This window comes from Physeter macrocephalus, chromosome 11, assembly GCF_002837175.3.
Source record: "Physeter macrocephalus isolate SW-GA chromosome 11, ASM283717v5, whole genome shotgun sequence".
Taxonomy (NCBI): Eukaryota; Metazoa; Chordata; class Mammalia; order Artiodactyla; family Physeteridae; genus Physeter; species Physeter macrocephalus.
This window is the reverse complement of record NC_041224.1, coordinates 82,558,010-82,581,422: the sequence shown is the minus strand read 5'-3', so window position 1 is coordinate 82,581,422 and position 23,413 is coordinate 82,558,010. Positions and strand designations below refer to the sequence as shown.

General features: G+C 48.2%; 1 protein-coding gene and 1 pseudogene across 1 annotated transcript in view; one reads left to right on the top strand and one right to left on the bottom strand.

Annotated features, from left to right (window-relative positions):
- Positions 1 to 3,582: 3,582 nt before the first annotated feature.
- Positions 3,583 to 23,413, bottom strand: part of FAM174B (family with sequence similarity 174 member B) — a 33,729-nt gene continuing 13,898 nt past the window's right edge. The window contains exons 2-3 of the mRNA XM_024114982.3: positions 19,049 to 19,180; positions 3,583 to 5,386 (exon numbers count right to left, since the gene is read on the bottom strand). Coding sequence (XP_023970750.1) covers positions 5,383 to 5,386; positions 19,049 to 19,180 — 136 coding nt within the window. The 3' untranslated portion in view covers positions 3,583 to 5,382. The remainder of the gene's footprint in view (positions 5,387 to 19,048; positions 19,181 to 23,413) is intronic.
- On the top strand, positions 15,118 to 16,550 carry LOC112061880 (ragulator complex protein LAMTOR3-like; annotated as a pseudogene).

Below are 23,413 nucleotides of genomic sequence, written 5' to 3'. Positions count from 1 at the left end.
TACCTAAGATCTCGGAAACCCTGACCCTCCAAACGGGGTGGTTCTCTTGGGCATGGGAAGGAAACTGTCACCCCACCACATCCCTGTTCTCCTCCAGGACATGAGTGACATCCTCATCCTTGCTTTCTGGCCTCCAGTATCTGGGACGAGTTGGCACAGGTGACCCTTGGTCCAGGACATCCAGGAAGCATAACAGTAACTAGGGCTGTTGCAGGAGAGGGGGCAGGTCTGGGACGACGCTGGACCTGTGGCCTAAACCTCCAGAGCCAGAATTCAGAAAGCCATGAGTGGTGGCGAAGCAGGGTGCAGGAAAAAGGCAACCTACGATCTTGCTCGCAAGTTGCTGCCTCTCCTGGGAGCTTGTTGGAAATGCAGAGTCTCAGGCCACAGCCCTGCTGACTCTTTCTGGGCTCCCGTGGTGAGCTCTCATGCATCTTCACGTTGCCTTGGCCTCCGTGGACCTCACAGTGGGGCCCGCTGGGACCCGTGCCCCTCCTCCTGCCCCCAGTTGGGCGTGCCCTGGCGGGGCCTCCAGACCAGAAAACATGCAGCTGAAGCCCCAGCAGGAGCAGCCCCAGTTGGTTATGGCCAACATTCTGGGTTGCCACTCTCGTCCCCCTTGGTGAAGTTCAAGGCTTTCAGACTCCATAGTCACTGAGCTTACTGCTTTGGGGAAACACCTGACGGTGGCCTCCCTCGGTGGCACGGCACTGTGAATCTGAGGTTTTTTTATAGGTGGGTCCAAATCCACTCTCTGCCCCGCGGGCAGTCACCACACCCTCTCCAGTCTGGACATGGAGGAGGGGTGCCCCCGACACACCCCTCAGCATCCCACCCCCCCCCCCGCCAGGTGGGGCGGGAAAGCCATGAGGCACAGGTGTAGAAGGAAAAACCGGAGGAACGGGAAGACAGCGGCCTCTGCCTGAGTCTTGGTTAGGGTTCTGGCTACAGACGCTCCAGGCTCAGAGGGAATTTACCCTCCTGTGGAGGGAACAGTTGGAATTCCCATAAACTCTGGGAGCCCGAGTTTCCTCAAGCATAGAATGACGATGCTGGACTCCATGACCCCCCAGTGCCCTTCCAGCCTGCACACCCACCCTACACATCCCGGCGTCCTCCTGCTTGGCAGTGCTCCATGCTGGGGTGCGGGCTTTGGGTTGGCTCTTTCCAGGTCCTAGGACCTCATCCCAAGGATGATCATTAATACCGCAGGGGTAAGATGCAAAAGCTTTGAACATAGAAGTCTGATACAGAACTTAGTGCCTGACCAAGGCAGCATCCCAAGTCAGTGGTGTGGGGACAATCAAATAGACACCTGAGAACAACCAAAATTGAATCCAAACCTCACACGACGGCCGCTTCAAGGACAGGACTCGGGGAGACCAGTGATTCTGAACCATCTCTGCACATCAGGACCACTGGGGGCTCGTGCTGAGGCGACGCCCGCAGCGGTTCTGGGAAGGCTGGTGGGGCTCTGATGGGTCTGCTGCGGGGTCAGGAGCCCCGGCGTACTCTGCCCTCCCTGGACAGGCTCCACACGGGCAGCAGCTGCTCTTTGTGGGCTCCACTCAGTGACACAAGGACAGTGACTGAGCTGCTCAGCCAGGGTGGGGACAGCCGAGGGTCAGAACTGCACACAGCTGGGTGGTGACGGCTGGGCCTGGCCGCGAGCAGAGGTGATGCTGGACCACGGTGAGCCGAGCTCTGCGCTCAGGCAGACTTCATCCTTCACCAGGCTTCAGGCTGAAATATCGAAAGGGGTCTAAAGAGGAGGAAAGAGAAGGAGGAAAGGAAACTAGCCATCGTCTGAGCTCTCCTTGGGGTCCAGTTCAGACCCCAGGGACCTCACTCCTTGTACTTGGCATGGGGCCCCTCTTGTTCTTTGCTTTTGCCAGTAGAGATCAGAGATGGGGTCCCTCAGTGGTGCAATTCCTCAAAATACAATGCTAAGGCTCTTTTTATAACCGTTTTAAATATTTGTGGACACCAGGAAATGCTCATAATGGTAAGTGAAAAAATCAGGTTGTATGACCCAAATGTGTAGAGAAAAACATGCAAAGGCACTCACACAGAAGTCCAGAGGCCACTCGTAATGTAAAGCAGAGCTGGCCCCTCCCTTGTCAAGGCTTCTGAGGCCCTCACATCCCTGTCACAGCGCTTTATGTTCTGTCATCCCTCTAGGTCACGTGTCTGGTCTTCCCCCGAGACTCAACTTCTTGAGCCTCTTCCAATTAACACAGAGCCCAGCATAAATGGGCATTCAATAAATGTTTGCAAATGATAAATGCAGATAAATGATGGAAGGAAGGGAGGAAGCAAGGAAGGAAGGAAGGGGGGGAACATCAAAATGCTGTTAAGGGTACTATTATCTGGATAACTTGTTTTATCTTCTTTATAATTATCTGTCTTCCAAGATGTCACCCATGAAAACATCGCTTTTATAATATATCCATTTTTAATCAAAATTCTGCTACTGAAATCAGTCTGAAATGTTTTCTCATAACTTCCAGTCCTATTTTTAAGTGAATCCAGAAGACACCGACTAGATCATGTCTCTATAATGGTCACACCTTCCAGAGCCGATACTGGACACGTGATCTGACAAGTCCCCAAATGCTCGCAAAAGAACGGGAACCGGGGGCTTCCCTGGTGGCGCAGTGGTTGGGAGTCCGCCTGCCGATGCAGGGGACACGGGTTCGGGCCCCGGTCCGGGAGGATCCCACATGCCGCGGAGCGGCTGGGCCCGTGAGCCATGGCCGCTGAGCCTGCGCGTCCGGAGCCTGTGCTCCGCAACGGGAGAGGCCACAGCAGTGAGAGGCCCGCGTACCGCAAAAAAAAAAAAAAAAAAAAAAAAAAAGAACGGGAACTGGGTCTTTGGAATCGGGGTGCCCCCAGCTAAGGAACATCTAATCTTTCACCGAGGGAGGAAGGCAGTAACGCTGGGGGCGGGGTGGAATCCATTTGGACAGTGTTGTCCCTCTGGACCCCAAAGTTGGCCCCTCTGAAGTGCGCATGAAAAGAACAAAAAGAAGGAGGCATTAGAGAAAGGAAGTCACATCCCACCCAGGTCCGATATTCCTTCCAGCCCAACTTTGCTTCCCCGAGACCCAACTCACTCTGCTTTTAAGAAACGGAACTTGTCTTCGCAGAGGAGGAGCTGGATTATGCAGGTAAAGGAAGGCCCCCTGCAGCCTCCTGTCCCCATGCCACCCTCCTTTCTCCCCTCTGCCTAGGACCCCACTCTCCCCAGCACCGGTCACCACAAATGCCTTGCCCACAACAGGGGACCTCTAGTCCCCCTACCACCACCAGCTCTCTCTACACCCCTGGAATCCCACAAAACTTTGTCACTCTGGCAGGACTTAGAGGCAGAAGGGCCTGGGTGGAACCTGGCCCCTGAGCTCGATCCGAGCCCCAGCACTGAGGCACCCAGGGCTTCAGACCCAGGCTGGCCCCAGGCCCTGTACCTCCTCCTGGGCGCCCCCCCCGCCCTCCTTTGATCCTCGGGCCCACATCCCTGATCAAAAGAAGGCACCTTGCTGGCCTCCATCTCAGAAAACCCCCAAACTGATGCATACACAGTTCACGCCAGAAGGGTTTTTTTATTTAAGAGCCTCTAGTGCCAAAGCTGTGGCATCTGGAAGGTCATTCTTGGTGGCTGCCTCTGCCAGGCCCTGCGACGAGCACCTGGCAGACAGAGGCCGGCGTTCATGCGTCAGGCAGAAGAATCCAGCTTCTCCGAAGATGTTTCAGATGCGGTTGTCGGAAAGGCAAGTGTGAGCCACGGTTCCAGTTCCAAGGTCCGGACAGCGCACAGCTGCTAGGTGGCCCATCCCATTTAGTCACCACCCTGGCCCATGAGGGTGGAGGGTAGAGATAAAGCAGGCCCACCCCTCTGGCAAACAGGGCGGAGAAAGGGAGAAGGAAAGTCAACAAAAGAAGCAAAATCACGGGAGGGAGCCGAGGACCAGCAGGCCACTGTCCTCAGAGTGGCCGCCCCTCTCTTGTGCAGAGGCCGAAGTGCCACTCTGATGGGCCAGGGCTGCAGAGCACCCATGCCCAGCGGGCCTTGGGAACCTGCCCCAAAGCAGGGCAGCCCCTTCCCAGGAAACTGAAAAATCTGAAAATAGGGGCGAGTAGGGAAAGGCCAGAGTTTTCATCCCAAGCAGTGGAGCAGACAATAAACAGGCAAATTTGCAAACCCTGCAGAATGCCAGAAAAGAGGAGATAAAAAAAATTACAAAACACCTTTCCAGAGAGAACAGAGTAGCCGGCCCCCAAAGGCACTGCTAGGAGACTTTAGCAGAAGGATATAACCCTGGGGAAACAGTGAAATGGGAGGCCTCTATCATCCTGAGAAGTCAGCCAGAGGCCCTGCTTCCAGCAAGTGTCGGGCACTCTAGCTGCAAGATAAGCCACCACCCAAACCCACCTGTGTGAGGGGCCTTCCTGCAGTAACCTCCTGGGTCCAGGTGGGTTCCTAGGCCAGTCTGGCCTGGACCAACTGCAAACGTAGTCCCTGGCAGTGGGCTTTTTTCAGCCAACCAAATCACCATTCATTTAAATTATCACGGTGATTTTTTTTTAATTCCATTTCTAAGACCAACAATGTAGAATGGTGACAGGGCAGAGAAACACACAATGGATGTTACTAAGCAAAGACTGCCAAACACTTTCTTTTCTCTTTAGAGATGGAGAAATTATTTCACGTGTACATACACACACACACACACACACACACACATGCACACACACAGGTCTAGGTTTCTCCCTGATATTCAGAATTCTTTGTGAGCTAGCCATGCCTAATTCTGCTGAACCCTTTCAAAAAAGGAAAAGAAAAGGAGCCACAGGACATGTTTACATCTGCTGCGAGCTGAGCAGCTCTGAGCCCTTGCACTCTGAACTTTCACGCGGCCACCACCAACGAAAGGCCAGAACTCGACCAAGCCCAGAAAGACCACAAAGGGTCAGACATCTAAAAGTTCATAGATCCAGGAGAGCAGACTGTCAGAAACCCTAAATATGCCGCTGAATATCCTTTAGGTTTTTCTTAGGTTCTTGATAACTTCTGATCTCTTTTACTTTTGTCGGCAGTTGCTTTAAAATTATTTTTTAAATCAGCATGTTTCCCCTTGCCCCTTAGCAAGGCAAAAGCCCTCTTGAGGAGGGAATAAAGGGTGACATTTTACAGGGGCGTCCAGAGGGTCGTGTCTCCTGCAGTGACATTCGGAGCCGACGTTCTACACACAACTGTGCCAGAGTTTCATAAATAATGTTTGTTTTGGTTTCAACACCTCGGACGGGACAGCTTCCAGATCCTTCACACCCCACAGCTTCAGCCGACCAGCCACAGGATGCCAACACGCTGGAGAACAGGTTTTACCTAAAAGAAGAAGAACAAGTCAGTGGCCTCTGGCAGAGCCTCCCTAACCACGACCATCCTCCAGGCCACGCCGCCGTCCTAGCAGGGCAGTTGACACCCCTCCCCGTGCCCCTCCAGCAGCGCCTCCATCTCTCTCACCCCCATCTCTATTCCTGCCACACAAGCTGCCTTTTCAGTCCTTGAAAACGCCACCCTCCTCAACCCCAGGACCTTTGAATGTGCTGCCTGGAACGCACACCCACTCCTCCAGGTAATGCCTTCCCTTCCCTCAGCTCCCAGCTCAGGATCCTTTCCTAGGTCCCCTCACAGACCCCCTAGTACACCACCTCTCTTATCCTTGTAATCCTCCTTCCTAGCACTTATGTGGGTGTTTACACCGGGGCTCGGCAAACCTTCCCTGTAGAAGTCCAGAGAGTACTAAATATTTTTGACTTTGCAGGTCCTCTAGTTTTTGCGGCAACTGCTCAACCCTGCTGCTGGAAATACTTGGCATGGCTGTGTTCCAATAAAACTTTATTTGTGGACACTGAGGTTTGAATTGCATTTAATTTTTACATGTCATGAAATGTTATTCTTCTTTTGATTCTTTTTCAACCATCAAAAATGTAAAAATGGGCTTCCCTGGTGGCGCAGTGGTTGAGAATCCGCCTGCCGATGCAGGGGACGCGGGTTCGTGCCCCGGTCCGGGAAGATCCCACATGCCGCGGAGCGGCTGGGCCCGTGAGCCATGGCCGCTGAGCCTGCGCGTCCGGAGCCTGTGCTCCGCAACGCGAGAGGCCGCAGCGGTGAGAGGCCCGCGTACCGAGAAAAAAAAAAAAAAAAAGTAAAAATCATTCTTGGCTCAGGAGCCGTACAAAAATAGGCAGTGAGCTGATCTGGCCCAGGGCCCTTAGCCTGCTGGCCCCTGGTTTATGGTTTATGTAATTATCTGATTCGTGTCTGTCTCTCGCTTAGACTGGGAGCTCCCTGCAGGTGAGACCCTTGTCAGAGCTTGTTCACATTTAAACCCCAGCACCAAGCACAGTGTCAGACAATTGTAGGGGGTGCACGAAATATTGGTACAATGAGTGAAAGTTGAAAAACTAAATCTATTCAAGACATCATCCAAAGGGACTTAGAAAAGGAGGGAAAATCTGAGAGGTCCCCAGCATCTATTAATGTTTGAACATGGGCATTACATAATCACATGGAAAATCAGTGGGGACTTAATAGAACTTATAAAATAATAAACTGCTTTTCATAACGTTATATGATCCCAAATATAAATATCAGGTAACTAATTACTAAAAGATATGGACATCCTATTTTTAGGAAATACACACTTAAGTGCTGGGGGGAAAGGGACATGATAGACGTAACTTACGTTCAGAAAATGGTTCAGAAAAAAAAATCTGAACACACACACAGAGCCATCATAAGGCAAATGAGGCAAAATTTTAAAATAGGAAAATCTAGGTAAAGGGTATCCGGGTGTTCTCTCTATTGTTTTTGTTTTGCAACTTTTAAGTTTGAAATTATTTCCAAATTTTTTTAAAAATAGACATGGGTATCCTCGTATTGACCACTAGGGTCCCCTGTTCAACAGATTAGAGGAAGAAAAAGATAAATCCCCATGGCCATGTCCACACTGTGAAGGCTGGCTTTCTTGCATCACCCACATGCCCCCTCCTCTGGGCTAGGAAGAGGGGGGCTCACCCCCGCTTACTGACATCCACGGAGCCCAGACACCCCCACTCTACAGATGCAGGCTGAGGACCTCAAATGTTAAGACTCCCAGCGGCCTTGACCCCACAGTCAGGCCTTTCCCTGCATCCTGCTGCAAGTTCAATGTTGAGCATGAGGGGTCGGGGCCAGGGGACTGGAGACGGAGCAGCAAAGCTTTCAAAAACCAAGAATCGGACCAGAGTAAAAGGACACGATTCCCAAGAGCTACCTAGAGCAGGTGTGCATATGAACAAAAGCAGACTACCGTGAGCCTGCTGACTCTGGAAAAAGCAGACCGTCAGAATTCGCAGAGATGTGAACTTTATATACCGCCAGCGCACTGAAAATTCACCTTCGCAGGTGTCCCAAGATTGCTATTTTGTTGAACTGCATCTTCCGGATGCCCCAAGGGCACACCCTGGGATGCTCTGCCAGCTTCCCTGCCTGCACCCCATCCCCCTGTGTGCAGCTGTTGACTCCTTGTGCTTACAGGAATAAACGCGCGCACGCGCACACACACACACACACACACACACACACACACACACACACACAGTGGGTAGAGATGAAGCAGGAGGAGGGGAGCCCACCACGAACCATCAAGCACATCTGATTCCGCAGGCTCCCTCCTCAGCAGAACTAAATCTCCAGGGCTGCTCCTGGAAAAAGAAAACAGATCCGCTCGCCTGCCCCACGGGGAGCAGCTTCTCTGGGCGCGTGCCAGCACCTCGGAGGTCACCAGCTCTGGATCTCAAGTCTGAGCAGTGCGCTTGGCTGCCCTTCAGACTCTCTGGTGTGACTGTGACTCGGAAAGCTCTGGGGAAAACCGACAGGGGGACTGGGGTGAGGAGGAAGGTTGTAAAGTCCCGGCTGTCTTCTTTTCATCCCGCTGTTCCCCTGAGGCCATGAAGCTTTGGGGCTCTCCCCTGGGGAGGGTCCTGGGGGGACAGGCTCACAGCTGCAGCTCACCCGGTTAGCCCTACACCCGCTCAAACTCGCACCTATCGACATGCTATTACTTCTTCCTCGAATGCCCTCGCTCCTCCCTGCCCGTCAATCTGCTCCAGGCTCACTCCCTGGTCCTTCCAAACCCCCTGTAAGCTTCATCTCCTCTGCGAAGAGATGTCAGGGAGATGTGCCCCTGCTGGCTGCCCACAGCATCCTGTTCTTTCCTCCCTGTGGCATTTGCCAGGTCCTCTTATAAGAGTCCATGTTCCTGGACCCCCCACCTCAGCACAAGCTCCCGGAGGGCCGGGCCAGGCTTACCCATCCTGCACTCGCAGTGAGCTGGGTACACGTATAAGATGACAAGTAGAGATTTCTAAGAGGGCTCTCTGGGCCCTTTCCCTCCTCCAGAACAGCCAAACTGCTATTGACATCCCTGCTTTGTCACTAAGATTAGCCAGAAAGGTGGTCCACGCAGACCCCGCTCCCACACTCCCTGGAAACTCCAGGTGAAGTAAAAGGCACATTTAGGTGCCATGACCCATGCTTATTCTCTTCAGATTTGCAACTGTCCTGTACAGTGACATTGGGTTACAGCCATCCCAGAGAAGGAGAGGGACATGCCCCAACCTGTCCCTGTCCCATGTTTTACAAGAAGTTTGTCTGTTGGCAGAAAGAGCCCTCCACATGGGAGCACCTGTCTCAGCACCTGTCCTGCACACTGGCAGCTGACCCCTCGGTGCAACAGACAAGGACACCTCAGGAAGACGGCACAGCAGCCACGGAATGGAGAAGCCGAGGGAGGAAGCCGGGCCATGTGTGTGAGTTCTCCTGAGACAGACAGACGTGAGGACCACACCACCAGGTGCCGGGAGGCCCTCGGCAGTCTTCCCACTTTCATCCCAGGACATCGAACACAAAAAAGAACAACTGAATAACGTGGCTAGCTTTTACAAAAGCACTTCTAGTTAGGATTATTTGTGTTTTCCTTTTTTTCCCCCTTTTCTTTGCCTGATCCTTACACAGCACTATAAACTGTGTGTCCATGTAGGCAGGAAACTAAGTCAGATTCACTTAAACATGGATGGACCTAGAGCTTATCTTACTAAGTGAAGTAAGTCGGAAAGAGAAAGACAAATACCATGTGATATCACTTATATGTGGAATCTAAAAAATGATACAAATGAATTTATTTACAAAACAGAAATAGACCCACAGACATAGAAAACAAACTTATGGTTACCAAAGGGGAAAGGGGGGAGGGATAAATTAGGAGTTTGGGATTAACATATACACACTACTATATATCAATAAAAAATAATTAGTCAACAGGACCTACTGTATAGCACAGGGAACTATACTCAATATTTTGTAATAACCTATAAGGGAAAAGAATCTGAAAAAGAACAGATATATATATATATGTGTGTGTGTAAATTTTGTTGAACTGCATCTTCCGGATGCCCCAAGGGCACACCCTGGGATGCTCTGCCAGCTTCCCTGCCTGCACCCCATCCCCCTGTGTGCAGCTGTTGACTCCTTGTGCTTACAGGAATAAACGCGCGCACGCGCACACACACACACACACACACACACACACACACACACACACACACACACACAGTGGGTAGAGATGAAGCAGGAGGAGGGGAGCCCACCACGAACCATCAAGCACATCTGATTCCGCAGGCTCCCTCCTCAGCAGAACTAAATCTCCAGGGCTGCTCCTGGAAAAAGAAAACAGATCCGCTCGCCTGCCCCACGGGGAGCAGCTTCTCTGGGCGCGTGCCAGCACCTCGGAGGTCACCAGCTCTGGATCTCAAGTCTGAGCAGTGCGCTTGGCTGCCCTTCAGACTCTCTGGTGTGACTGTGACTCGGAAAGCTCTGGGGAAAACCGACAGGGGGACTGGGGTGAGGAGGAAGGTTGTAAAGTCCCGGCTGTCTTCTTTTCATCCCGCTGTTCCCCTGAGGCCATGAAGCTTTGGGGCTCTCCCCTGGGGAGGGTCCTGGGGGGACAGGCTCACAGCTGCAGCTCACCCGGTTAGCCCTACACCCGCTCAAACTCGCACCTATCGACATGCTATTACTTCTTCCTCGAATGCCCTCGCTCCTCCCTGCCCGTCAATCTGCTCCAGGCTCACTCCCTGGTCCTTCCAAACCCCCTGTAAGCTTCATCTCCTCTGCGAAGAGATGTCAGGGAGATGTGCCCCTGCTGGCTGCCCACAGCATCCTGTTCTTTCCTCCCTGTGGCATTTGCCAGGTCCTCTTATAAGAGTCCATGTTCCTGGACCCCCCACCTCAGCACAAGCTCCCGGAGGGCCGGGCCAGGCTTACCCATCCTGCACTCGCAGTGAGCTGGGTACACGTATAAGATGACAAGTAGAGATTTCTAAGAGGGCTCTCTGGGCCCTTTCCCTCCTCCAGAACAGCCAAACTGCTATTGACATCCCTGCTTTGTCACTAAGATTAGCCAGAAAGGTGGTCCACGCAGACCCCGCTCCCACACTCCCTGGAAACTCCAGGTGAAGTAAAAGGCACATTTAGGTGCCATGACCCATGCTTATTCTCTTCAGATTTGCAACTGTCCTGTACAGTGACATTGGGTTACAGCCATCCCAGAGAAGGAGAGGGACATGCCCCAACCTGTCCCTGTCCCATGTTTTACAAGAAGTTTGTCTGTTGGCAGAAAGAGCCCTCCACATGGGAGCACCTGTCTCAGCACCTGTCCTGCACACTGGCAGCTGACCCCTCGGTGCAACAGACAAGGACACCTCAGGAAGACGGCACAGCAGCCACGGAATGGAGAAGCCGAGGGAGGAAGCCGGGCCATGTGTGTGAGTTCTCCTGAGACAGACAGACGTGAGGACCACACCACCAGGTGCCGGGAGGCCCTCGGCAGTCTTCCCACTTTCATCCCAGGACATCGAACACAAAAAAGAACAACTGAATAACGTGGCTAGCTTTTACAAAAGCACTTCTAGTTAGGATTATTTGTGTTTTCCTTTTTTTCCCCCTTTTCTTTGCCTGATCCTTACACAGCACTATAAACTGTGTGTCCATGTAGGCAGGAAACTAAGTCAGATTCACTTAAACATGGATGGACCTAGAGCTTATCTTACTAAGTGAAGTAAGTCGGAAAGAGAAAGACAAATACCATGTGATATCACTTATATGTGGAATCTAAAAAATGATACAAATGAATTTATTTACAAAACAGAAATAGACCCACAGACATAGAAAACAAACTTATGGTTACCAAAGGGGAAAGGGGGGAGGGATAAATTAGGAGTTTGGGATTAACATATACACACTACTATATATCAATAAAAAATAATTAGTCAACAGGACCTACTGTATAGCACAGGGAACTATACTCAATATTTTGTAATAACCTATAAGGGAAAAGAATCTGAAAAAGAACAGATATATATATATATGTGTGTGTGTAACTGAATCACTTTGCTGTACACCTGAAACTAACACAACATTGCAAATCAACTATACTTCAATGAAAAACAGAATCACCTAGCAGTAAATTTTCATTGCCACACAAATTCCTGTTTTCATAGGCTCCCTCCTCATAGACATAAAACTCAAATAGTTTTAAGGTGCACGATACCTTAGCTGAGAACTGCCCCCAGAATGCCAATATTGCTTTTCAGAGAAACAAAAATGACTCAGGAGATTCCCATTTATATATAACACATAAGCTCGGCATTCTACAAGCGAGAGGGCTGGCAGAGTTATTCAGACTGCTTTGGGGATGGCCTCTGATGCCGTTTCAGGTCCAGGGAGGATGCTCCGGCCACCCTGGGGAGCCCGCGGGTGACCAGGTCCCCTCTGATTCCTTCCAGGCCCCAGAAGCTCAGGGTACCGGTTGCCTCTGCAGCGGTCCCCACCCTGAGGCTCCTAGCAGCCTCACTCCTCGTCCTCAGGTGATGAGGGAGCGTGGGGCGGGCCGAAGGGCCCTCCAAGCTCAAGGATTCTAGAAGTCACTGTCCTGAGTGTGCTTAGCAGGGCCTTAGCTTTGTCTCTGCCGTAGGGTGGCCATGGAGACACTGACCTAGGCCCTCAGTCTAGGATAAGCAAGTCAAGTCCGTGTTCTCCCTCTCCCACCACAGCCTCCAGGGGCCTCTGGCTGCAAGCAGCCACCAAACACCTTTTGTTCCAAAGCCAAGATGCCAGGCACAGCCCCCAGAGGTGCAGGGGACATCTCATCCGTTTCTAATTATATTCCCTCCGGAAGCCCTATCCACAAGAGGGTGGGAGTCAGGCATTTCTGGGGCGCACATCTGCACCCCACGGGCCACGTCTTTTCCAAACCTAAGAAGCAGAGGCACCAAGCCCGCCCTCCCTCCCAGCCCCTGGAGACCAGGACTGGCCGGAGCCGCGCGTACTCCCAGCAGCACACCTTTGGGCTGCGCTCATCACGGCTTCTGGTGCCACCTACCAGACAAACGGCAGGAAGAGTGGCATCTGCCTCGCCTCAGGGGACACCTGGAGGGTGTCACAGAAGGCTCCGGTGATAAACCAGGGAGGCCCAGAGGTCCACAACATCAGCCACATCTGCACGCTAGGCCAACCAAGCTCGAAACACATGCAGCCAGGATGCAAACGCCTTTTGAAATACGGAACCATTTCAAAACCCCAGGAGTCTCTGTACTCCATTTAGCCTTCATTTCTCTCTTCCAATTAGACTTTTTTAAGTACAGAGTTGGAAACTCACTTCCACAGACTCTTTTCCCTCCCCACATCTGGCCCTAAACATCGGAGGCCTTACCTCATGCGTTGTGACATCCCAGCGGCGTGGGAGCCTGGGAGGAGGGCTGCCCTCAGGAGCCTTGCCCTGCCTGCCTTCTCTCCACCCCACTTCCTGCTGGTTGATGCTCACGGGCTCTAAGTCAGGAGATGTTATCAGAGAGCTGCGCGTGTAATACAAGGCAGGTCACGGCCTTACTGCCCGGGCGCCAAAAACATGATTTTCCTCTTTGCACTCACTCATAAAACCACCCAAGGCCATGATTCAGCCACATCCGATTTAAATGTAGTCTGTCTCAAGTAAAAAAATTTACTTGAGCCATCTCTAAACAGGAAAGACGAGGACCTGTGAACAGATTATCACGTGCAGACAGAGCAGTTCTCAAAAACACTAAAGCCAACATAAAACTGGCCTTCAAATTCTTGTTCTTTCAAACGTATTGACCTGAAAAGTCGTTTGTGATACGCTGTTTGGGTGGAAAAATGTTCCAAAGCAGCACATGTAACATGGTCCTATTTCTGTAGAGAAGAAAATTCCACAGGTACGTACTCACACACACTCTAGTGGTTATCGTTAAGTAGTGAGATTAAAGGTGATTTTATTTTCCCTTTTTCTTATCCGTAATTTCTATACCTGTACATCTGTAATAAAAGCTATGACCTGGTCTTTTTAAATGGTCAATCATCTTTGGGCCTGAGGACTAGAGTGGGTTTGTGTCCAGTGACTCACCCCCAAGTTCACTCACATCCTCACAAACAGCACCAACTTCTCACATGAGCCACTTGAAGTCCGTCCTTCACAACAAACAGGGAAGCAGGTTAGCGCCTGGCAGTGATAAGGAAAGCCCATGGAAGGCAGCTGAAGTAGATAAGGTTACAGAATAAACGCTTACACCAGAAAAGGAGGCTGAAAATGAAGGAGCTAAATATGCAATGGAAGAAGTTAGAAAAAAAGGACAGAACGCACTCAAAGAAAGCTTAAGGAAGAAGAGCAGAAATCAACCGAAACTGAAAATGATTATAACAGCGAGGATCAAATAAACCAAAAGTTGGCTCTCTGTATAGATGAATAAAGTTAAACGTCCAGCAAGACTGATCAAGAAAATGGAGAAACGGCAAACAGAATCAATATTAAGAATGAAAAGGGGACCACGACTACAAATGTAACAAAGAATAAAAAGATGATAAAAAGAGAATGTTGTGAATAACCTTAGGACAATACATTTGAAAACTTACACGACATGGACAAAATCCCAGAAAAATACAACCCATCCAAACTGACCCAAGAAGAAATAGACAAAGACTAAATAGTCCTCTGACTATTCAAAGAATTGGACATCAATAGTTTTTTCCAATCTTCAAACAAAGAAAGCATCAAGGTCCAGCCAGTTTTAGCATATTCTACTAAACATTTAGGAAACAAATAATTCTAATCTGATACTAACTATTCCAGAGAAAAGGAAAATAAGGAACCGGCCTAACTTGTTTTATGAAGCTAGTAAAACTTCTACCAAAGCCTGACAAGGATATTACAAAATAGGAAAATGACAAACCAATCTCAGTCTCTAAGAGAAACAAGAAAGTCCTAAGCAAAATATCAGCAAACTGAATGTAGCAATGTGAATAAAAAGATAACATGACCATGACCAAGCTCCTTTATCCCAGGAATGCAAAGTTGGTTTAATATTAGAAAAAAAATCAATGAATATAAGTTCACCACCTTAACAGATTAAAGGAGAAAGTATAATATTCTCAACAGAGCTAGAAAAAGAATTTAATAAAATTTGACATTAGCAAACTAGGAATAGAGGGAAGCTTCCTGGGGAAAAAAAGTCTACAAAACCCTACAGCAAACACTGCTCTTAGTGTCAATATTGAAAGCACACCCTTTAAGATCAAAAACAAGACAGGATGCCTATTATCATCACTTCTATTTAACAATGACTTAGAGGCCAAGAGTGAGTATAAAAAGGCTTAAAAAAAGAGAGAGATAAAATGTTGAAGGACCTGGGGGGAAGGGAGGCAGTCTTATTAGTCTCAAGTGATATATCTACATAGAAAACTCAAAAGATCCACATTTACACTACTAGAATTCATAAGAGTTTAATGAGGTTGCTGGATTTTTTTAAATCAATATTTTTAAAAAATCAACTCCATTTCTAGACACCATGAACAGAAAGTAAGAAAGTGATATTTTTTAAAAAAAGAGATCAGATTGAGGTCATGAATCGTGTGGCAGCGGCTTGCAGAGGAACCTGTCTTTGAAGCTGTCCCCAAAGTGACAGCAGAGAGAAGCCAGCAGCCCCAGAAGCAGAAACCCGGGCATGGAGACTGAGCCTGTGGGATACAGGGGTCATGACCTTGGATGATCTGGGATGAAAGACTAATATGAATGGACTTGCTGAGTCCTGAGTTTCTGCCCAGAATCGGGGTGGAGGAGAGGCATGGAGGTGCCTGGGGGACCTTAAGTGATTCCTGTATTAAAAATTACCATGTGTGAAAGGGCCCCGTGCTATCGCTGTGTCACGTAGAGATAGAGGGCCCATTATTACAGTGGCCAACAAAAATGCTCCAGAGCATTGCAACAGACCAGGGAGGAAACTCTGACTCTCAAACAGCAAAAGTATTACCTGCTACCTTAACACCTACCAGGTAGTTCCATGTAATCATTTGCCTTTGGAAACAAAATCACTATGTTGAAGAGATATCTGCACCCCAAGGTTCACAGCAGCATTATTTACAATAGCGAAGACATGGAAACAGCCTACGTGTCCAACAATAGATGAATAAATAAAGAAAATGTGATATACACATACACACACAGACACACACACAATGGAATACTAGTCAGCATAAAACAGAAGGGAATCCTGCCATTTACAATACCATGGATGGACCATTTAACGTGGCATCATGTTAAATGAAATAAGTCAGGCTGAGAAACACAAACACTGCACGATCTCACTTATACGTGGAATCTAGAAAAAAACAAACTCATAGAAAAAGAGATCAGATTTGCAGTTATCATAGGCAGGGGGTTGGGGAGGGGGGAATTGGGTGAAGGCAGTCAAAAGGTACAAACTCCCAGTTACGAGATGAATACCTCCCAGGGATATAATGTACAACATGATGACTACAGGTTAACACTGCTGTATGATAGATCTGAAAGCTGCTAAGAGAGTAGATCCTATAAGTTCTCATCACAAGGTAAAAAAAATATTTTTGTAACTATGTGAGGTGCTAGATGCCAACTAAACTTATTGTGGTGATCATTTCACAATATATGTATGTCATTATGCTGTATACCTTCAACTTATACAGTGCTGTATGTCAATTATATCTCAATAAAGCTGAAAAAAAATGTTCTAATTTTAAAATCGTTTGCCTCTGATGGTGAGTTTCACAGCCAGGAGCAATGCCAATACGGCGCTAACTGTTCCTAGGAAAGGAACTTGCTCCTTTATTTGAAGAACTGAGACTCATTGTGGAAGGTTCTTAATCTGACAGTGGTTTCAATACTTTCCTCCTCTTTGTGACACCAGACACGACCTCCACCCAGCAGTCTTTAGACCACAATAATATTTGTATCCAGATTCTCTAGAGGGGCCCCTTTTCCAGCTTATACTCAAGAAAGAGTCAACAGTTAGACTTTCTGGACACAGTGATACTTCTTTGCTTAGGGTCTTTTCTTATGTAGTCGGGTCTGAGGCTACCACAAAAATGGCTCCATCTAACCTAGCCCCCGTGGAGTCAGCTCACACACCAAATATGGATGAGATCCCATACCACGGCTCAAAATCAAAACAGTCCGTTGATCCACTTAAGCCATCAAGGGCTCCCTATCAAACAATAACCCCAGGCCTGCAGGATGCAGCTGAGCCTTTCCATTGTGACTCATAATGAGGACATCGTGGTCTTCACATTTTGTTTCTTTTCTGTGCCTTGAATGTGAGACCGATAAAACGGCTTAGCAATAAAATCAATATAATCACTTTCTTATGTACATAGTATTTTGCAGTATGGGTGCAGGTTAGTAACTGTTTTGATTCTTCTCAGAGGGGGCTGCTCTCTACCTAAACTGCAAATTATAGCTAATGGTTTGTTCCTCCACTCTATCTATAACAAATCCATGTCAATGTTGTGCGTTCTTCATAAAATTTAGGCGTGATTTGTTAACAAACTGTTTCCAATATTGGTATGTACGTGACCATGATAATACAGACATTTTTTTTCAGACATGAGTATAAATAAAATAGTATTTTAAAGTAAACAGTATTTTAAAGTAAAAAAATTGGGAGATTGGGATTGACATATATATATATATGTATAAAATAGATAACTAATAAGAACCTGCTGTATAAAAAATTTTTTTAAAAATTTTTTAAGATACATCCTACCCCCAAAAAAATTTTTTTAATAAAGTTAAAAAAAAAAAAAATATATATATATATATATATCTCAAAATGTAAAATACCTGGGAATATATCTAGCAAAAATTTATAATACATTTATGGAGAAGTTTTTGAAAGACATCTTTCCCAATACCTAAATCAATGGAAAGTTATTCCATGTTCATGAATGGCAAGAGTCAACATAAAGGGCCTGATTCTCCTTTTTTTCTTTATTGAAGTACAGTTGATGTACAATGTTATGTAAGTTACAGGTGTACAATATAGTGATTCAAAATTTTTAAAGGTTATAGTCCATTTATAGTTATTATAAAATACTGGCTATAGTCCCCATGTTGTACACTATATCTCTGTAGCTTATTTTATACCTAATAGTTTGTAGTTCTTAATCCCCTACCCCTATCTTGCCCCTCCCCACTTCCCTCTCCTCACCGGTAACCACTAGTTTGCTCTCTCTATCTGTGAGTCTGCTTCTTTTTATTCTGTTATATTCACTAGTTTGCTGTATTTTTTAAATTCCACACATAAGTGACATCATACAGTATTTGTCTTTCTCTGTCTGACTTATTTCACTTAGCATAAAGGGCTGATTCTCTTTAAATCCATCTACAGACTCAATGCAGTTCTAATCGAAATCCTGAACACTGTTTTCTTGAATCTAACTCCTTTATAGCCAAGAATACCCAAGGCTGTGCTGGAAAAGGACAAGTCAGGAGGTACAGAAAAGCTGTGTGTGATGCGACTCTTAGGGGTCAACCTGACTGGGTGACACGGTGCCCAGATATTTGGTAAAACATTAGTCTGGGTGTGTCTGGGAGGGTGTTCTGGCTGAGATTAACAATTGTCTGGGTAAACTGAGTAAAGCAGATCGCCCTCCCCGGCATGGGTGGGCCTCATCCAACCCACTGGAGGCCTGAATAGCACAACAGGCAGAATAAGGGGGGATTCGCTCTCTCTGCCTCACCGTGTTGGAGCTGAGACAGTGGTCTTCTCCTGCACTCTCACTGGAACTTACACCATAGGCTCTCCTGGTTCTCAGGCCTTCAGACTTGGACCTTTAGAATAAACCTCTTTCTGTATGTGTATATCCTATTGATTCTGTTTCTCTGGAGGACCCTGGTGGGGAGGGAGGAATCTCCAGATAGGGTCCAGCCTGGATTTGTGTCTCAACTTTGCCACTAATAACCGTGACCTTGGGCAACCCATGGCCCCCTCTCTGGGTCTCCAAGCCCTCATCCCTAAACTACACTTGCCTCCAGCTCTAACACTGAGAATCTCACATACCCAAAGTAGTACTTCCCAAAAGGAGCCAAAGCCCAAACCATAATCCTGAAGTCACAAAGTCATTCTGACTTTCCTACTGGCCACGTTAAAGAAACACACCTGCCTTTGGAATTCAGCGGTAAATTCCATCCAAGAAGTAACCCCCACCCCACGCTCTCCATTACCAACTAAGCAAGGCTGAAAAAAAAGTTTCCATTTGTGTGCATGGCGCGTGGTACATGGCAGTTGCTTGGACCAGATTCCCCACAGTCTGTACATGACAAGCTCATTGTCCGAAATTCAGCCCTCCTTTCGCTCCCAAAGCTGACTTCTCAAGGGTTCGCATCAGGAAAGAGTTGAGAATAAGCATTTCCCTGCAAGCACTTCCCTGCTGGCTTTCTGGGTGCTGTGCGTTCCTGGGAGGGATCAAAGCAGTTCCCCCCTAGAAACAGAATGCCCCAAGGTCAAAGACTCAGCCAAAGAACAAGAATACACGCCTGGCCACTCACTGTCTTCAGAGGTGAACTGCCCCACCTCCCCAAGCCAGCGAGCCCAGGAGAAAGCCACTCTTCCCACCCGGTACCTGTATTTGATGTCAAATACTGTGGAGTCCTCGTCCTCATCATCCTCTTCATTCAACGGGGCCATTTCCACTCGCTCAGCCGGAGTGGTGATGATGTCATACTTGCGGGTCTTCTTTAACCTCTTCCCCGACCTGGAAGAGGGGAAGCACATTCCTGAGAACTCAGCGATGCCCACTGAGGTAAGCCACGCTGCTGCCCCCAGCCCGGCTCCCAGGAGATCTGGCAAATACCCCAGCTCCTGCACGTCCGGCCATGGGACCTTGCGCGGGTTCCTGACCTCAGCAACCCTTGTGATCCTCACCCACACCTGCCCAAAGCACCATAAAACCCAGTGATCAAGATCTACAATGCCCAAATGCAAGATTTTAAAAGGCAAAATTAACGCCAAAAAAATCCACGATGAGCAAAAGATCAAAATGTTCAACATGGACGGAACTCAGCGCTGGCCCTGGGCTGGCATGATGCCCCTCACCCTCATCCCAGTCCTGCCGTGTTGGCAGGTCACTGCTCCAAGCACAGGCATCACAGCCTGGCACTGTGTGCCCTGCCCCATGGGCCAGCCAGGTGGATTAGAAAGCAGGGTTGCCCACACTCTACCTGTGTGATCATGGGCAAGTCAGTCAATCTCTCTAGGCCTCAGTTTCCTCATAAATAAAATGGGATGAGAATAGTATCTGTCCCTCACAGGCAAGGGAGGATTAAGGGAGATGAGGCATTTAACAAGCCTACACACGGCAAGCTCTCAGCAAAAATGACTGTCTGTGAAAATAATCAACAAATAGGAGTTAAACGTGCTACAGCCTCTCTCACATGACAAGGACTTGTACAAATGAATATTTTTTCCATCACAAGGATTTATGAGCATTGGGAGTTATAACCGTATGCTTTTACCTCTGGGACGGTAGACGGTCACTGGGGACCATGGGGAAAGTGCCGAGCAAGCCTTTCCATCTCCAGTGTCAGACCCTCTGCACGAAGCACAGGACATTGATCAGGGCACAGCTGAAAGTTTATGATGCCACAGGGAACAATATTGTTATTATGACTACTGATGCTCTAAGCATTTATTTCTGCACTATTTTGAACTTTTTCTCAAATGCCTTGTATTCTCTGATGTCCCTCCTTTTTAAAAAAATATTTGAAACTGTCTATGAGAAACCAGCCAAACCCCCCAAAATCATAAATGGGGCATTGAAGAATCATATTCTCTAAACATGCTTCCTGCAGACTGTAAGCCGTACCCAGCTGGAGACCACATCAAAGACGCATGCCGGGTCTCTTTGTCCCCAGCACACAGAAACTCCTCAAGAAGTTTGCAAAACAATGAAAACAAAAGTTCACCGTCAAGTAAGAGTTTCTTAGCAACAGCAACTTGCTCTTTTCTTACCTAGTATTATTTATCAAAGACATGATTTGTGAAAGGATTGTTTACATAGAAAATATAAATATTTATTATACCTTTGGCATAAAGCAACCTATATAACCTATAGTACCTGCTCCTCGTGGTTCTTTGTGTAGAGACTTTGGGAAATCAGCTATAAAGCCTGACAATCCCCTAACCTCATTACAAAGCAATTTGTCCTTCCTGCTTTCATCATAGGCACGCACGCACGCACGCACGCAGAGGTGTGGGTGTGAAACTGCGTGGACTTCAAACACGTTGCAGCACGGTGCAAACACCAAGCCAGGTGGTTAAGAGGTAAGAGGGGCACAGCCAGTCACCTCCCCAGTGGCCACGGAACAGTATTTTGGAAGCAGGCTTTGTACGGGAGCGTAAATGCTTACGTACCGCTGGTCCAGATTCTCACAATCAACAGATTCTTGTTTTCTCTCCACCTCCCCACAAAGGAGTAAAATAGATCTTAGTGTTCTGCCCCAGATGACATAATCCCTGACCAATTCAATCTCCAATACTGGATGGGGAAATTTAAGCCCAGAAACGGCTCCATATGCCACAAGCAACACAAGACAAAGCCACAAGGAAAACCACCCACCCCACAAGCCCTCTAGACTAGGCTCAAGCTCCGGATCTACACAGACGCACACATCACACTTTTCTCAGAAGTCTCCTATCTCTGCCCTGATGGGTCACAGCTGTTCAGAGGAAGCACCTGGCTTTGCAAAGGAGCTGGACTTGCCCATCTGTTAACTGTGCCCAGTGCCAGGGCTGTCCATTCCCAACACACATCTGGACAAGCATCTGGAACGCTGGAATAGGATTCGTCCTGTGGACACGAGGGCTTGAGAAAGCTCCTGTAGATGCCTGAAGAGACTGGCGCCCAGATGGTTTCTGGATGAAGAGTCACCATTGTTTGTAACTGTTTTTCAAATATCGTGAGGCTTAGAAAAATGCAAAATCTGATTCATAAACCTCGTCCTGAACTTGGAACTTGAAACCTCGCTTAGTCTTTGGCTCTGGAGCAGGACTGATTGCTGACCCTGGGAGAAGGTTCTGGAGGCTCTGACTTCAGCCCTGCTTCATGGAAATGGATCCCCATCAACCATAAAATCACCTTCCTTCTTCCTGATTGTTCATAGAGTCTTGTGATGAGAAAATTAACCTGCTGAGCTTAAAATAAGACCCTTGAACACTTACCATGGGAGAAGCTGGAACACAGCGCAGCCTCTAGAACACCATGGCCTACTTGCTTTAATGACAGCCATTCCAAGCAGGTTACCTGAGAAGGTAATTTTAAACCTCAAGATTACACCAAAGGTTCAGTGATGGTTAATTTTATGTGTAGACTTGACTGAGCCACAGGGTACCCAGACATTGGCTCAAGCATTATTTCTGGATGTGTCTGTGAGAGTATTTCTGGTTGAGATTAACACTGGAATTGGTAGACTGAGTAAAGCAGATTGCCCTCCCCAACTCAGGTGTGTCTCACCCAATCACTTGAAGGCCTGAATAGATAAGAAAGACTGACCTCCCACAAGTGAGAGAGAATTTCTCCTGCCGGACTGCCTTTGAGCTGGGACATCATTTTTTTTTTTTGCCTGCATTCAGACTAAAACTGAAATCTTAGCTCTTCTTGGATTTCAAGCCTGTATGTGTGCATACACACACAGACACACACACACTCTTGGTTCCATTTCTCTGCAGAACCTTGCCTAATCCAAAAGACCATTAGCAAGAACCCTCATACATGCATCAAACACCAGTTTTGAAACAATGAGCTGAAGAAATTACATTTCAAATAATCAACTCTCTGAGCCACAACACCTTTCACAAAAAAAGATTCCTTTCTGCTGTCTCACTACTGGACATGTTAATAAGGGAAAACCAGGACTTGTGAGAAGTTGAAAGAGACTCAGCCTCATCCATGGCAGAAGGTGACTGGCTGCGCCAGAGAGAAACCACATGTATGATTGGAGTCGCGTGGGGTGGGATGGGTGGAGGGGGCCTCACCTCATGTATTTCTCAAATTAAAAGGTGAGCCCTTCCTTTGCTAGCTGTGTGTGAGTCAGAAGCTGGGAAATGCATGAATAGTCGATCAGCATTTCCCGCAGACCCTTAGATTCCCGAACCTCACTGTCCTGGGTCAGAGAACGGAGACACCCTGCCTCGGAGAGGAAGACGTGAGATAAGGGGGAAACAGCTTCGTTCAAAGCCTATATGACCTCACCGAGTCCTGCTGTCTCTTCTGAGTGTGGATGCTCTAAGGCATCTTTTCTGATCAATAGCAGTCCCTAAGAGTTGAGCTCCTCCCGGGTGCCAGCTAAGCAATTTACATGTAAGATCGCATGCAAAACATATAAATCACCCTATAAGGCAGCGCTGTTATCTCTGTATTCCAGACGAGGAAACTGAGGCTCAGAGAGGTCGATCTCCCCAGGACCAAGGACCAAGGGCTGCCCCAGCACGAACCTCCCTGGAGGCTCACCTTGAACCACCTCGTGCCGGGCAAGAGGCAAGGTGCCAGTTCCCCCACTCACTCCCTCTGCAAGCCCAGTCCACACCACCACCAGGCTCCACCTCCACTTATCTTTAACACCAAGAAACCCTTTGCCCTTGGTACAAACTTTCTGGAACTTGTCGCTTACCACAGCTCACACATTCGTATTTCAAATTGATCTGGGGAGACTTCTCATAAACTCTTTCTAACGGTGACTCCCTCAGGACACATGTTGGTTTGGGGCAGGCCAGCCTCCATCTCCTCCCTCCTTTGGGCATCTGTATCCTCGGTGAATCCCCCTCCCCATGGTCCCTGTGGGTGAGGAGGCCTGACCACTGGCCACACCCCCAGCTCCAGGAGTGGACCATGGGACTTAAACCTGAGTCAAAATCAGTGTATTGCAACCCCCGGGGCCATGGCTGGGAGGTTGGGGGAAGTATGGGACTAATCGGAGCCAGTGACCTTTGC